General features: G+C 42.5%; 1 protein-coding gene across 5 annotated transcripts in view; it reads left to right on the top strand.

Moving 5' to 3' along the window:
* ZNF608 (zinc finger protein 608) overlaps window positions 1-17,524 on the top strand; it is a 104,310-nt gene that overhangs the window by 35,016 nt on the left and 51,770 nt on the right. For all 5 annotated transcript variants that reach the window (XM_019728034.2, XM_074328551.1, XM_074328550.1 and 2 more), the window contains one exon: window positions 11,762-12,017. In XM_019728034.2, the coding sequence (XP_019583593.1) occupies window positions 11,762-12,017 (256 nt within the window). The remainder of the gene's footprint in view (window positions 1-11,761; window positions 12,018-17,524) is intronic.

Consider the following 17,524-nt stretch of genomic DNA (forward strand, 5'->3'; position numbering starts at 1 on the left):
TCTGTACAGATATTTGCTATTAATTTGCTTTTTCTGTAAAGAGACCATAGTATATACCGAGGATACCAAAAAACTGTATACAAGTGGACACCTTGGTCAACGTTGCTCAAGCAGTAGTTCGCCATAAACAGGAGTGTCTGGACGCTGATGGTGACCACTTTAAACACCTCTTATAATTGTAGAAGTCACATGTGACTTGAATTCATTTTTTATTATCGGTGTATATATTGAGTATTACAATTTTAATAGTTTTCCTTTCTTAAAATGTGTACACTTTTTTTTTTGGCACCTTCTGTATTTCAATCTTTGTGGGCTCAGATGCAACAAGGATATTATGTAGGTAGTTACATAATGGGGAGAGAAAACAGTTTCTACAGGTTTTTTTTAATTTATCAAAATTAAAAAATAATGATAGTAATTGAGTACAATTTGTAATACAGGTCTTCTAATGAGAAGAATCTAATTCTCTTTTTATAGGGAATGGTGATAACATTTCACTTCATATGGGTTCAAAGTTAGGGGTTGCGATCATTAAATTGATAGTAAAAATTCGTTTGTAAAAAAAATTCTTAGGACGGTATAAAAAAGGGTCGTTCGCCAACCCTTGAACCAGACTGTGGACGGAGAGACATTCCAAGCAGGGTAAACGACCCTTGATTCTGCCTCTGTAAAGGCTTATTGCTCCTAGACTGGAAAGGGAAGGTGTTCTTATTGGAGGCAATGGGATATGTAGTCTGTGCAAAGGAAAATAGGGAATGAGGGAACATATTTGTAAAGGTAAGAGAGTAAATAGAGAGAAGGGAAGGAGAGAGAGTTTATCTCTGTCCTGTGCTGGCAGTGATTCTCCAGGCGGGTACTTCGGACACTGCTGAGTGTCATTCTGGGAAGGACAGGATCAGGTGGGGTCAGTTTGAAAACGTATATCCAGGATACCCCTTGGTTTGTGATACCCAGACTCCTGAAGCAAAGGCCTCGTTTTCTTCGTGGATGCCAGTGACAGAAGAAGGTGGAGGGAGCTGGCCTTTGGGGGTAGAGTCTGGATTTTCAAAGATCAAGTCCACTCAAGGAAAAGCGTTAGTTGCAGCCTTGGTGTTGAATCATTATTTCTTCACCTACATTGAAACAGAAGATGCCAGGGAGGTGTAGAGGCCACACGATGGGGCTGCCAACGGCTGTTAGGGTGAAATTAAGGGCTGTGTTAGGAATTGTGAGCCGTGAAAGAGCTTGCTCTGCAGGTAAGTAGAGGGTAGGGAGGGACCCCAGACCGACTTCCCAAGGGTGGCACTCTTCCAGGCACTGTCTCCTCTGGACTTCTCTGTGGTTTTGGACACCAGGTCTCTCAGATGACTCTGATCTGGGCTCTCTCTCCTGGTTTGCTGTGACTTAACGGCGACTCCTTCTCCTCTCTTTCTGCCCCATCAGTGTTGGGACCTGTAGGGTTCTGCCTCTTCTCTTCATACTCTTCACATTTTCCACTCTGCTGGCGTCACCACTTTCTCTATGCCACTGCCTCCCCTCTAGGCTAGGTAATTCTCCTGAGGGCCACGCAGTTCTATCCACCGGTCCAATAGACATCACCCCACAGGTGATTCTTCACCCATCCTTCCTATCACAGGGAAAGATGCCCTCACCAACTGAAACAGAACCCTGGGGCTCCTCTTTCAGTTTACTGTGTTCCCCCACCTTGCTGAGAGCGTCTTCTCTCTCTCCCCATCCCCACCACAGCTGCCATCTGTAAACTACTGTAATGGCTTCCTAACTGTCCTCCTTCCTTCCTCCAGGTTTACCCCCTCTTGTCTGTTTTCCCTGCAGCTTCCTGTGTGGTTTTTCACCAAAGGAACCAACCGTCCTGTCCTCCCATGCCCCTATTTTAAAATTCTCAGTGCTCTCTTCTAATTTTGCAATAATGCCCCCCAAATTCTTAGGCTGATCTGGGCTTTTTTCGAGTGCCTGATTCTCCAGCCCAGCTCTCTCTCTTATCCCGAACCCTTACACATTGAGCCCCTTAACTGACTGTGCTGTCCAAAATGGCTCAGCTCTGCCTGTACCTCCCGTCCCTTCCCCTAGCTCCTTCCTGCACTTCCTCAAGATCCATCTTGCACACTCCCTGCCCTGCCCTTGGTGCTCTCACAATGCCCTGGGACCCACCGACCGCTTCAACCCTGACCACACACTGCTGTATGGCCACTGCTAGTCCCCTCTGTCGCCTCGGGGCCTCTCTGGGACTCCTGCAGAGATGCTTGGCACATAGTGGAACCTGGCAAAAATTTGCTGGATGAGGAAATGACTTCCCAAGGAGAGGCCGCTTTAAGCAGCAGCAGCCCTTATAAAGAAGAGGGCATGGGATCAATACACTGTACCCCTGTCACACAAACTACTGTAGGTCCTAATACTACCCTTGACCTGTTGATTTTAAGACCTCTGCATGAGGAGTTGAAATAATAGTCTTCAGACATCCCATGCCTTCTCTCTTCTGCATTAGCATTTGTTTACTCTTATTCTAAAGTGGAATGGCTTGGCATCTTTTTATTAAAAATTCATTTTTTAAAAAAGAAATTAAAAAAGTAATACATATGCATGTTAAAATCCATGCAGCACAAAAAGCTATAAATTGAAAAGTGATTCCCCTTGCATGTTTTTATATGGATAAAATTTCTGGAAGGATGCATAAAAAACAGTTAGAAGAGAGGTTCTCCCTGGGGAATGACCTATTGGCTTTTATAGTCTGCTCTGTTCTCAGGAGGGGAAACAGAATTCTGGATTGTGAGCAGCTTTTTTGTGGAGGGTTTTATGAGAAGCAATTTTTATAAGTTTGAGTTACGGTACAGAACTTGGTAGAAGTCACGACAGTCCCCATTAGGATATCCTAGGTCCTCTTGTTTTGCTCCTGACCCTGAAAGGTGACTTATCTCTTAAGACCTCAGTTTCCTCAGTTTACAAAATCAGATGAGGAACCTCACCCTTGCTTTTGGTAGAGCTGTAATGAGAATGAAGGTGAGTGTCTCCAAGGAGCCCTTGCAATTACGCAGGTAGGTGGCTGTAGGAGCTCTAGGATTTCACCTCTCTCTCACCGCCTATCTCTGTGCTAAGCGATGCAGAGCTTTTCTGAGTTGTTTAATTTGATATGAAATTAAAATTTCAAAGCTTTCATTAATTTATTGAGATTGATCAGTATTTAGAATCAGCATTTGGGAGGTCTGGAGGGAAAAGGGAAGGACAAGATGTTTATGTCACAAGACATGTATTTATGTGAGCAGTGTTTAGATTTGCAGGGAAGAGAGTGAATGCTACCAAGACAGTGTGCTGGGCAGGGGTCAAAATGACCCCGTTCTGTGGCTGACCCACCATGCTTTGGAGAGGCACCCCTGAGTTCCCCTACGTGTGACTCAGGCACTTCCTTGTTATTTCATTTGTTATGACCAGCATATATTGTGTTGATAACTCAAATGTCTAAAATTTTAGTTGAAAATACTCCTTTTAGGTATGCAAGTGAGATTCCCTAGTATAAAGTAAAGAAATGAGGATTAAGAATAAGGTGACCCTCCCCCCCAAAAAAAACAGGCTTTTCTTTCCTTTTTTTCCACTCTCCTTCCTCCCTTCTTAGAATCATGTCTTGTCCAGAAGGGTGAGGGTAAGAGGCCTTCAATCTTTCCCCAACTTCAGCCTAATTTCAAGGAGAATTTAGGGTCATGCAAAGACGGGCAGTGTATTGCAGTCCAGATCTGCTAAGGGACTCAATATTTAGGGGTTTTGAAATGTAATTTGTTCATCAATATCAGTGCATCCATGTTAAGGAAAATCCAGAGTTTAACTGTTGAGCTTCTTCTTGAAAAGTTTTACTCTTAAGGATTGGGCACCAGGTCTAATTGATAGCAATGGGATTGTGTGAACTTTACAGGAATTCACCTTTATACAAAGTATGTAAAGGGACTCATGAGGAGGATTAATCCAAGAAGACAGACTCTTTTTAGTACCTTTAGAACAGTCTCCTTTCTTTGTGGCTAGTTTTTGTTTCTTAAGTGTCCTTGGAAATAGACAGGATGAGAGGAAATCAGACAATCCTTATGAACGAGATATGGAAACACCGACCATTTACTGCTACTATTTAAATGAAGCACGCCCATTAGACTGAGCTCTGGAAGATGTCAGCGGCACTTTTAAAACAGATGAAGAGTCTGGCTCAGCATAGGACACTTTTTTTTTCAAAGAACACAAATGAGGCTAAGTATGTGACAACTGATGTGCTCTGGTGGAAAGGCTGGAGTCCCTATGTCCCTTCCACCTCCACCGGTGTCACTTTCCTGTGGAACTCTACACGGTTGAATTTGGTTTGACTTCAAAACAAATAAACAAAATTAAGATATTAAATTGAGCAGTTTAATTAAACTCCATCTTTACATACTCAGTACCTTTTCTTTTGCTTTGAAAAACTGTCAACATTAGAAAATGAAGTTAAAACAGTCACTTGTTTAAAGTACATTTTATGCATGTGGTTAGCCCATTTGTGCCTCCGCTTTGTAACCTGCATGTAGGGACACTTCTGGAGTCATACACTAAAAGTTAGTGATCCCCAACCCCCCATCCCCACCCTCCCACCCCCGCCTGCAGCATAGAGACCCTGGACTGGCTCTGAGCCTGGACTGACCCTAGATTTCAGGCTGGCTGGAGACCTGGTTGGAAATGGAAGTCCATCCCCAGGGAGACCTGCCAGGTCTAAGCCTTTAAAAGCCCTTGAGCAGCTAAACCTTTAGCTTTTTACTTAGGGCAGTCTCTGGCCTTCACACCTGGGAATGAGAAAATGGAAATAATGGTATAATTCCCAGTCGTTGTACATACCGGTAGTTGTAGCTTTTGGAATTGGATGATTTAAAACAATCACAACAAAACAAACCTGAGCTTTGGTTTTGTGAGGCTTTTACGTGAGGCTTCTGAAAGGATTGCGGTATTTGCACGCGAGGGGCATTGTCCTGAACTATGTGCAAAAATAAAAGGTGGTACAGGTGGGCATGGCTTCTAACACAGAAGGGTCAAAAAATACTTTGGGGGGAAGGTTTCTTTCCATCTTGTGTTCTATTTTACTTTGAGGAGAGTTTGCTTATGCTGTTACATCAATGTTGTTGGTTCAAAGTCTGGCTCGGCTGCAGACACTGAGTGACATTTTAAAGTTGCTTTCCTCAAGTTTCTTATTTCTCATCTGTAAAGTACTTTCCTCACAGTCTCGTTGTGAAGACTGAATGAGAGAATGCACACTGTAACGCAACCCTTCCTGTGGTACATGTGTTGAACAGTAGCTGCTGATTGTTAAAACTATTTTTTTTTTTTGGTAAGTCCACAGACTTTGAAGTCAGAGGGGTTTGGCCTTGAATTTCAGCCCCTTAGATAAGTTGCCCATCCTCTGAGATCTTCAGCTTCTGCCTCTATGAAATGGGGATGTTGTAAGAGTTAAATGGAGGACGTAGAAAATGTGTGGTGCCAGGTATACGGTAGGTAGGCCCTTAGTAAGAATTTGCCCATGTCGTTTTTCGCAGAAAGCTTTAAAGCACAAATTGCTTTTGATCCTGTCTCCTAAATCTCTCTAATTAGGAGTGACTGAAGTACAGTTCCAGATTTGTCCATCAGGGATGGAGAAAAGATGAGTGCGTAAGGAAACAGTTTTTTAAGCTTCCCTTGCTTTGCTCACGGAGCAGGGATGTAAGACAGAAAGGGCGGTGAAACGGAAAGTGAGAGATTGCGGCAGTGGTCACCTCTAAAGAGCTGTGATTTCCCCTACACGAAGAGCAACCTCTGTCTAATGCTTTTTAAATTAAAGAGGTGACTGTGGGCAGTCTCATAAAACAGCCAAATACTGGGATATGAAGAAAACGTGAGCATTAAGTCATTGTGCCCCGGCGCGCTCCTAGAATGTAAAAATATTGACTGAGCAAAATAAAACACCATTCCCACTCTGGTTGTTGGTGATCTGAGAACCCCAGGATGGAGGGGTTAACAGCAAGATGAGCTTGGAGATTTGTGGCAACAGATGGAAGAAACCTGGGGCGAGCTCCCCTGCCCTGGGGTGTGGGAGGGAATCTTTCATCCAGGCTTGCTTGTCTCCCTGGCCCTGAGCTTCTCCTTCTCCCTCCTCCTGGCAGCACTAGCTGTCCCCACTGTGGAGCCACCTGACTGGCTCTTTGTTGGGTCTGAGCAGAGCAGGAGTGCCCACTAGAGCGCCCCAGCCCTGCCCTGGCAACCCTTCCGCATTGGCTATCAGTTTCCAGGTACTGGAAACCATCACTGGCTGATAGAGTCACTGCTCCAGCCATGCAAAGCCACCACCACCAACCCTCCGGCTTTGGAGGCTTCCTTGCTCATCAGCACTCAGGAAGCCCTTGAAATAAGGTGAACAGGGAAAATATTGCCAGAATATCTCTGCAGACAGCCACCCTCCCCCCCCACTCCCGTCCTCTGATTACACACACTAAGTGCCGCTATCTGTGTAAATAACCTTCTCTTCCCCGCCTCTCTCTATTCTCCATGCTCCCCCACTCCCATGCTCTTAGGCTCTCTCGAGTGATAAATAGCCAGGCTACTGCTCAGCGTGCACCAACACCTGGGAATAATCATGCAAAAATAACAGTGAGAGACTGCCGCGCGTCTGTTCTTGACATTAACTTTCCTCAGTTTGACAGGCTGCCATCACCAGCTGTTAGACTTATGGGCCTTTTTTTTTTCCTTCTTTTTTTTTCCTTTTCCACTGGAGATGGCTGCTTTCCTGCTTTTCCTCTTTTGGGCTGCAATAGGTTACATCAGTGTCCCATCAAGATGACAGAAAAGAGCTTTGACAAAGGAACAGTTACTAAACCCGGCCAGTTCTCCATTCTTATCTTTTATTCCAGTGATTGGTATTATTAGACTACTAATTCCCCAACGATTTTTAAATGGAGTATCTGATTATGACCAATTTAGGGAACTTCCCCCCAGAAAGATATTCATAACTGCCTCTCTTAAATTGCCTTTTGAAAGTAGCGAATCCTAGCATTTGGCCTTATAGGGCCAAAGCACCTATTGATTTCTTTTTAGATTACGTCGCAAGTGTATTTGTAATAATGATAATAATATTGACCATGGCAATGGCTTTTATTTATTGAGTGTTACTCTGTACTGGGCCCTGAGCTAACGTTGTCTGTGTGATCTCATGTAGTAGTCACGTTAACCAGGTGTCATTTCCATCTTACAGATTAAGCCACTGAGTCCCACAGAGATCCAGAGACTCGCCTGAGGTTATGTAGCTAAAGGCAGAGCTGGATTCCAGCTCCAGAGATTGACCTTGCCCCTTGCCATCTCCCCCTACATGCTGCTGTTTGCACTCAGGCCCCCCGGGACAGCCCCTGGGGTGCGGTTCCACAGTTACAACTGTAATTTGGATGATTATTGATTAGTGCTACAGCCTTGCCCACTCTTGTTTTGCTAGCAGGCCGCACAGTGCCTGACACACAGCAGGTGTGTAGAAATGATTTATTGGGTGGATATATGATCGAGTTTAGGTGAGTAAAAGGAGCCTTTGTGGGGAGCAGTGTATGAAAAAGAGGTGCAACGTGAGATTAGGGGAAGGAGGTTTTGTCGGAGTGTAGGAGTCATCGGGACGTGGTATCTAATGGGGGTGGATTATGCTGCCAGATGCCAGTGTATGAAAGGAGCGGTATTTCCCCAGGCTGAACTTCTCAGGGTTAAGCCCTTTTTCTTATACTTTTAACACACTTTAACTGCACTTACCCATGCATTTGAAGGGGATTATAGATTTATGTTAAACATAGTAGGATATAAAAAGGAGCTTTGTAAGGTTGCCTGAAGGGTTAGGGAACTGTAATATCAGAGCAGGGACTTTTTTTTTTTTTTTCTTAAAGCCATTGTTTACTGAGCTAAGCACTATGGCTGAGCCTTTACTTAGCATGAATTATCTCACTGAGTCTTCACCGCGACTCTATGTGGGTAATTGTTATTTTTGCTCCCATTTCTTAGACCCAGACACTGAGCCAGGTAACTTGCTCAGAGTCCCACACAGCAAATACCGAGAGGGCCTGGATTTGAACCCAACACAACCTGAGGCCCAGTACTATCAAATCCAAGGGTATGCGGCCTCCTCTCCAGAGAGAGTACTTGTGAGAACTGTTGCTGCCCTCTGTATTAAGGAGCTTCATTGGTTGAAGAAATGATGGTTCCGTGTAAGGATCAGTGACCTGAGAAATGAGGGTGCAGTAGAGTTGATCTTCTGTATAAGGCAAAAGTAACTATTGAAAGCCCTCAAAAATCCTGCTTTACATATGGTCCATGTGGCTTTGTGTTAGCACCGTGAGATACACAAGAGAACTGAAACCTTTTTTGGGGGGAACACCTCCCACTGGGAGCGTTCACGGGCAGCAAGAATTGTCCACACTCTGAATGAGTTCCACACACCCCTTTTGTCTCCTCATGTCTGTTAAATCCCTACTGTAAAGTTTCTGGTTGTAGAATGCCGCTCTTTCATACTTACCTGGGCTGCCATTAGAGATAGGTTTTTGCCCTTGCACAACTATGGGCTACATTTCTCTCTAGAATGAGTCAGTTGGGCTAGATGACCTTATATCTAAAACATTCTGTGACTGTCTCCCGGAAAAGCTGGGAGGACAGACTCTGCTGCCTGGGTCTGGGCTGGTGACCGCAGGCTGAAGGGAGGCTCAACCCTCCCAGTTGATGCTACGGGGAATGTGGGCCCAGTGTAGCATACTTTTCAGTTATTATGTTAAGAGATAGTGGAAATTCATACATTTCCCTAATTTTTTGTGTTGGCCAAAACATTGGAATATTTTTAAAAGTAGCATACCTGCCAAATAAAACACCTCTGGGAGTGGCTGTAATTCCCCACCCTCCTTTCTCATTGGTGATTTCTAGGGAAGAGGGATCCCCGGTAGACCACGTGGGTGGTCTTTGTTCTCACTTCCAAATCCTAAAATCCCAATGGAGAAAAGTTCCCTTGTCTCCAGTCTCTGGTTGTGATGGTCCCTGGCCTGAGGGAAGGGTAGTTTGGAGCTACTGTGAGGAAGCCAGGGCTGTGGAAAAACTAAGAAATTCACGTGTGTAAGTCAAAGAGTAACCTTTAAAACTATATTACCTATAGAGTTTTCTTATCAAGTTTTAAGGGTTTTAGGCTATTATCACATTGGTGGACTGTTTATGAGTAAGTTCATATTTATAGTCAAACTCTCATTTTAAAACATGTGGGGACAGGGCTCCAGTGTCCCTTCTATAAATGTCATCAACTAAAGTTTTTTTTCATTGCATGTGGAGTATGTTAATAGACATAAGCACATTGAACTTGTTAGTAGACCCAGGATACCATGGCCTCTCCATTCAAGCTATCTAGATTCTTTAGAAATTTGATGTTTGGAATCACATACATATCCCGAATAGTATATGAATGTATGTATCTGTATGCAAATATATTCATAAGTACAGTTATACTTACATAAGGATTTAGCCTAGAAATTCTGTTGTGATATGTTTTGTTACCAATACATTTTCCTCTTGACGAAAATGTGCCTCCGTGAAGTTAAATGATTCCCCAAAGTCACACGTTTAATTAATGTGTCAGAGTTGGGGCCAAAGTCCTAGGGTCATCATGCCCTGTCCTTCTAACTTCTGTTGCACACATGGCCCAATTTTTAAAGATCAGGATTTTTAAATCAGAGAATTGATGCTCTCTAAGACTCCTCACCTCTTTTGTTTCATTTCATTATCTTGTTTATCCAATTGAAGCTATGTTTGTTTCTCTGAGAATTAATGTAGGCCGTCAATCAAGTGCTATAAAGAATAGTTTGAGGATATTGTTCCATTTAGTTTTTTTCAGTTTATATGTGTAGCATCAAATTATAGTCAATTTACAACTAACTATACAAATTAAGAGGTTGTTGGGAAACATGCAAAAAAAAAGTGCAGTAGCTGGTTTCTAATTTTCCTTGGTCTTTGTTTTTAATTCTAGAAAGCCATTCTGATCTCACACATTGGGTCCCCTTCCCTTAAATTCCCGCCCTCAGAGCTCCTTCCGTCATTTGTCAGCCCAGTTTTAAAATAGGAACTATCAGTGTGAACTTTGATCCACATTAAGCTGTATTTACGCGAAAGCATAAATCATCAGATCTGGGGTTTGGGACTGTTAAATGCTTTTCTTTCTTGGGCTCTGTGATCAAGAATGAAGAACAATAAAAAGCATGGAGCAAAAGAAGTTTTATGGCAGCTCTGAGAGCAGGAAATTAAGTTTCTGTAACATGCAGTTTGGATGAAGGGCTGTTCTATTGCGTCTTGGATCACTCAGGCAAGTGAACGTCAGTTTATCATTTTAGTGAAATGCAAACTGTAGAAATAGTTCCTACAGTCATATGAACAAGGAGCCCACACAGATGACTGCTTCAGCTGTTTAACTAGAAGCACACTTCCTCACGTGACTTATCTTGAAATGCACTGTGTGTGTGTGTGTGTGTGTGTGTGTGTGTGTATTTCTTTTTTTTTTAAACAACAAAGACTGGATAATATTATGTCTGTAGACAACGTTGATTTCTTACAAAGGTTAACTGGGGTATATGGACAGCAGACTAAGATAGCATTTTACCAGAACAACCTTCTATGTGTCTTTTTATACATATGATTTGCTAGCCCAACTGATGCAACATGCAAGGTGTCATTCCTTATACGTAGGTGGTGCCCATGTGCAGCGGGCATCTGGAGTGGTGGTGAAGACCTGCCTTTGCAGTTTTGGCTCTGCCACATTTGATAACCTGTCAGCAGGACTAAAGCTCTTCGGTAGCAGTCATAAATCATTGTTAAAATGGGGCGAAGGACTGAATGAGTTAGTTGGTGATCTATCTGTTTGGGACATTCATGGCCTTTGGCCTCATGATAGCCAGACTCCTAAACTTTCCATGAAGAAATCCTTCTTCTCAGGACAGGGGGGTGCAAAGGAGTTATTGCAGCAGCAGATCTTGTGTTGGCTGTCAGTTCTATTTCCTGGATTTAGAGAGACGGCTGCTGAGTCTTGGTCAAGCTCATCAGGGATCTTTCCAAGTTGAACCACTAAAGGAATTGTATATTGGAGAAACTCAAATTCTGCTGATGTTGGGCAAACCTATTCATATCTCCATTTTTATGAATTTTGCCAAACTTTGCAGTTGATGCTTAATATATGCTAATAATATCTAGTTTGTATGTCTCAGTGCATATAATCAAATTTATGTATTTTATATATTCAGCAGAGGAAGTTAATATATTTTAGTAGTGATTTTAATTCATTATGGTGTATAAAGTACTTTGAAAACAATTTTAGTCCATCTCCTGTGCTTAGATGTTCAGTGATGTATATGTGGTGTTTATTGGAAGTTTTTCCTTTGGAAAATAATGTAATTTTGAAAATAAGATTTCATTCCAAGTGGGCAATAGCCTTAATTTTGCAAAGCATATTTTATTCATGTCTACTGAAGCTAAAGGTTGTCTGCTGGTGAGTTTAGAAGGACATCGAAGGCCTGCCTATAATGCAGGAAGCTGGAGCTCCCAGATTTGCCTTGTTTGGGGTGAAAAGATAAAATGCTCATTCCTGTTCTACTTTCTATTTTGGTACCATTAAAACACTCAAAGCCTATTATAATTGCAAATGAAATTGGGAATGGTGATATGTTCTAAAAGTGATGTGAACAGATTGCATTAAGAAGCGCTCACAGAATGCAGCACCACTGCAGTAAGACTGTCTGTCTTGCAGGTTGACCCCCTGTTTACAGTGCCAGCACCACCACCGCCGATTTCCAGCAGTCTCACGCCTCAGATTCTACCCTCCTACTTTTCCCCATCTTCATCCAATATTGCAGCACCGGTTGAACAGCTTTTGGTTCGGACTCGTTCCGTGGGTGTCAATACCTGTGAAGTTGGAGTAGTGACAGAGCCAGAGTGTCTTGGGCCCTGTGAACCTGGGACCAGTGTGAATTTGGAAGGGATCGTGTGGCATGAAACAGAAGAAGGTAAATACAATTTCTTTTTATATATTTCCTTGTGCCCTCTTCCCATGATGTATTTATGTCACCTGTAAGGGGAATTTGCTTTGTGGTATTCAGAGAGGAAAGAAGAGTGGTTTTTTTTCTGCTCTTTGGATTTTTGTTGAAATAAGAACTATGTTTGTCTTTTTGTTCATGGCTGCTTTTACTTTCAGAATGAGTCAGGTGTTCCTAAAAGTGATTCTCCACTTTAAGTGCTCTAACATGAGGGACTGTGAGAAGCAGGGTGAGGGTTACCCTGTCCCCTAAGACGTATCATGGAAATGAGAAAGGGACTTAGAGCTCAAGTTCATTTTCTTCTCGGTGTGCCAGCTCATCTATCTGTCTTGATATTTTTGTGTTATTAAGGCTTATATCTGCCTTCTGAATTGAGCCAGGGTTCTTACGTTTAGTGAGGGCCATCACAGTAATGGGGCTATGGCTATGGCTGGTTGGTGCTTAGAGCTAATGAAGCCAAGGTCAAAGGCTTAAGCTCCAGTTGAGCCAGTAAGTTCTCTTCTGTGGCCAGCTGGATACCAGAGCACCTTCCCTGACCCTTAGCTCGGCAGGCCATCTGACAAATGCAATCCATTAGTCACAGGAGAAGCAAGGTCCAAGAGAAATGGATCAGGATTAACCCTATCATTGCTATTGGAAATATAAATCAGGCATATGCCATACTGATAGTGGATCCAGACCAAGGCTGGCCACATCTATAGCACATGCTCATGAAGGACACAGCGTGTTTCAGATGTTCTGTGCAGTTGATAGAGGCCAACTAATTAAAAACTAAATACCAAGGACAGAGCTGCATTGCTCCACTGGGGAATGAGTAGAGTAGAAAAGGGTCCTCCAGGGGAACAAAGGAAAATGAAGAACAGGGGGAAACTGTTTCCTCTAAGCTAGACTGGTCAAGGATAAAGGAGATGGCAGCTGTTAATATCACCGTCTTTCAGGAGAGGGGAAGGGCTAGGATGAGGGTAACAAGAAGAGTCTGAGACTAAAAATCATTGTTTAGTTTCCTCTGTAACAACGGGAAAAATTAAAGGCTGAAACTTAAAGAGGAGACAGTAAAATATATGCAAAAGAAGCTGAGTGGATGGGAAAGGAGACTCTATTGGGAGTAATTGTTGGGAAAGAAGTAGTTGAGAGAAAATAGTTAAAAATAGTGACAAACTGGGGGAGGAAAGGAGAGAATAATAATGAAGAATGAAAATCAATGACAGGCGTAAACATCATTATATGAAGGCAGAAATTGCTTAAGGTGTGTTAACATAGAAAAACAAAAATTCTTAGAAAAATCTTTGAATTCTACATATTACATTAAATGTACTCTTCTAGGATATATTTCATAATTAGATTTTAAAAATTGTAGACATAACCAGTAAGGAAAAATAGAGACTTATATAAGAAGGAACCAGAGAAAGGGAATGAAAACAGTAGCTATGTGGAACTCTTTTGTTCGCTCAAATGGAAGCGAAAGTCAAAATTTACTTTTGGCTTTAGAAATTTAGGGGGCACCTCCCTTGTTGTACTTTTAATTGGAAAGCCACTTAAAACAGTACTATGCAAACACATTGGGAGGGCTTGATATAAGAGGAGCTGGAATTAGAATGTTCCCATCTTGCTTGCCTGTTCAGACACTATCCAGTGCAAGGGATCCCAGGTGGGACACAAACTACCGGTTGCCTCTCTTTGGGCTGTTGCACAGTTCTCCTTCCCTTAGATTTTCCCTAGAGCAGAATAGATGGATAAGGGCTTCAGGCTGGTTTCTTGGTGTGAAAAGTACAGAATAGGACTCAAGACATAAGAAGGTCACCGTTAATTAGTTTAGGTGCCAATTTTCAGGACCAGAAAATGATTTGGAAAGAGTAAGGGTTAATTTCCATAAACTTGAAAGTCAGGTTTTCTTGTACTTGGATAATTTATGCATTAGGGTGAAGCACTGTCTTCCATTTCTTAGCTATGACTTAGTCATTATTTTATTTATTCCAGTGTAGGGTAGGATCGAGTTCCTGTAGTATGACCTCACTGGGTGGTAGATGTTGTAAAATTAGCCACAAACTTTCTGGAACAGCTGTAAGCCTTGGGTTATTTTTTACTTTGCTTAGAAGTCTGCTGGGTTTTGACTTTTAACCTTAGCCTCTAATAAAAGATGGGATTATTTAGGGGGGAAAAAATCTGTGTTTAAAAACTTGATAAAGTTGATATGGAATTCTTATACACCAGGCATATGTTTAAAGAGCTTTACAGTATTATTCTTATTATTCTTATTGTTATTATTTTTATTATTGTTATCTTCTGAAAAATCAGTCTCCTGAGTTTGGTGTACTTGCTTTTATACGCTGTGATCCATCCATCTCTGGGGATGTCTTCTGTACATTCATACGGTAGACTGATAGCTGTAGAAGCTTTTCACACACAGTAATGGAACCCTGGGCAGTTCTGGCCTTCCTTTGACTGCCTCCCATTTTCCTGGATTTGGAATGTGTGGATGTTTACTGTGGTGACAAGAAGGCGCTGGAGCTGCTAACAGAGTTATTCTTGCTGAATAAACTAAACTTCTGACCTCCGCAGAATTTAAGAACTCGTCTTAGTAAATAAAGGCCTGGGTCATAAGATGTGTGTTTAATGTGCAACCGTTTTCAAGAGCATTCCATTTGCATTTTTTTCTTAGTACAGAGTGTTTAAGGCTTTTGTACCAATTTAAAAATTAAACCCACTTGACTGTTAGTGTTTCCCTTTCGGTAGAAACAAAGAAGGGAACAGAACAAACACATTGGGAGAGCTAAAAGAGACGGATAGGGGAAGAAGGGGAGGAGAAAGTAAGCCACAGTAGTTTCCTAGTGTAAGGTTTCACTAACAAAGAGCTTCAAGTTGAGCAGTTATAAAACTGTCAGTTGCCTTTGACTAATGCCCTGTAGACTGTGTTGAATAAAACCTCTTTTCTGGTATTTTCATTTTGAGTGTATTGTATAACTGGTAGTGTTTTTCACAAACCTAATTTGTTATGAGCATTCACACGTGTGAAGGTTGTAGATGTGTGTGTGTGTGTGTGTGTGTGTGTGTGTGTGTGTGTGTGTGTTTCAAGAGCCTAGAAATTTTAAGAACTTGTATCTGCAGTGTTTGGGGAATACAGGGTCTTCTTGTGACTTCTTTGGATGCCGGTTGGGGAACAGCAAGACTGAAATATGAAATCCCCACTAAATATCTAATTGTTTCTTGTGCTTGGAGTTCCTCATTTGAGGAGGATACTTTTAGTCACAGACTTTCCCCTTAGTGGTACTGGCAGTACATGAAATCCTGGTTGGCCTACGAACCAAATTGTTCTCAGGAATAAAGTGTCACGGGAGACGTTCCCTCTGGAAATAATTAGTTGGTTTCAGATCATGCTTAATAGGAGAGAAAAACTATTACTGCATTTAGATATTTAGTTATTCTACTCTGATCTTTCTACTTTAAGGTGAATGCATAGGAGCAATGATGTATTGTACAAAATTACTCTCAGATGTTGGAAAGAATTTCCTTAGAATTTCATTCTGACATTTGGGACACACATGCCTATGTGTAGTTATTTGTTTGAAAATTTGCCCTTTTGAGGGGGGAAAAATAAAACAAAGCAGACAAAACAGGGTGTATGCAACAATGCGTGTAAATTCATATTTTGAACTTGGCTTTTTAGCTCTCGTGAATGTATTTTCCTTTTGATTTTTATTGAATCATGTTTCTGATTGGGCTTTTTTTTGCCCTATGGAGAACATACTTGGTTCAGCTGTGTCCATGGTTCATTGTTATGGCTGTCATTTACCACTGCTCTGTCACTCTGTCATCCCTGTCCCCTCCATTCTCTTACTGGTTAAGTAAAGCCACTGAAGAAGAGGTAGTGAGAGAAGGAAAACTGGTATTTGCCAGTGACAACCTTTTAAACATCTACTGTAGGGTACAGGACAGTGGTTCTCAACTCTGTGCCTTTGAGTCACCTGGAGAACATCTAAAACATGCTAATGGCTGGGCACCACTCCCAGGCATTTATTTCTTGGATCTGGATTGGCTATGTGGTCTGGTTTGGCAACCTGACATTGGTGTTTTTTCCAAAGCTCGCCAAGGGTTCTGATGTGCAAACTAAGCTGAAAACCACTGTCTCAAAGAGGGTGTAGGGGACAGAGTCCCAAAGAGCAGTTTCCAGTCTCTCGGCCTCACGTGGAAAGATGCTGGCTCGGTTATTAAATGGCCATCAGCTGTAACCAGTTGGCCATCAGCTGTAACCAGTTGGCCTTTAGCCACTATTGTTTTGTATATAACTGCCGTGGCTACGCTAGCAAGTGTGGATCCTACTTCCTGTGTCTCACCCGGCTGCCAGCGAGAATATAGTGGTATGAACCCCTACCTGTGGGTCTGTTGGTGTTCCTTTTCGGCCTCTATATCCTGCGTTCACCTGCCAGGAGCTCAGACCTGCATTACAGAGAGGATGTCCTGGTCTTTTGCTGGCTGCTTGACTTTTTCCCTTTAAGGAAGTTACATGTGTTATTACCTCATTTCCTTGGGTACCAAATGGACAGAGACACCTGTCTGACTTACGCCACCGGGTAAATAGTGCCTAACAAGATGCTGTGGTGTGGCAGGAGAGCACAGTTGTTTAATCACAGTGCTAATGAGAAACAGGGTCCAGCTTTGATCCTGAACGTGAACTCCACAGAGGTTTTTGGGGACTTAATGAACAACTAATTGGTACCACTCTTCCTAATTTATCACTGTGGTCAGGTGGACCTTACTGTTTGTTTCTCCAATGAGCCAGACATAGTAGTTTCATTTCTGTGTGGTCTCGGTTGAATTAATTTTGAAATAGTTCAGAAACCCAGAGTATAAAAGAAAGTTAATGAAGTAGCAAATAAAGGGTTGTATTCAGAAAAATCACTGGGGGTTTTCAGAGGGGACAATGGAAATATAAATAACAACTTATGATAGTATGCTTTTATTGAGAAGGCTTAACACCTGGTGTGAGAGGAAGAATGCTTCTGCATTTTGTTACCTGCCACACTGGCACTGTGCAGTCAGGGGGAACTTTCAGATGTCGGATGGGCGTGCACTCCCCATTGGTCCTGTGCTCAACGGAGATAGATCAGCCTATGTGTGCGTGTGGCAGGTGAGCAGAGTTGTTTCAGCACTGTGCTAATGCGGAAAAGGGTCCAACCTTGATCCTCAACAGGCACTCCACAGAGGTTTTGAGGAGCTGAAAGAACTTGTAGTTAGTGCCACTCTGGGCATCGGCCATGAACTTCATCCTTAGCTTCTTGGGCCATCTTGCAGTGTTGGTTGCCCATGGAAGTATGGTTGGTTCCTTGAGATTCACCACCATTGGTGGTAGAGTAGCTCAAAGGATGCACCTTCTAAACTGCGTATGTGCTGCCTGTTTTCACACGCAGAAGGCAACTCAGACGGAAAATCCAGTCTGCATATTTGCTGGACCATACACCACCTTAGTCGCGCTGATTATC

This window comes from Rhinolophus sinicus, linkage group LG03 (assembly GCF_036562045.2).
Source record: "Rhinolophus sinicus isolate RSC01 linkage group LG03, ASM3656204v1, whole genome shotgun sequence".
Taxonomy (NCBI): domain Eukaryota; kingdom Metazoa; phylum Chordata; class Mammalia; order Chiroptera; family Rhinolophidae; genus Rhinolophus; species Rhinolophus sinicus.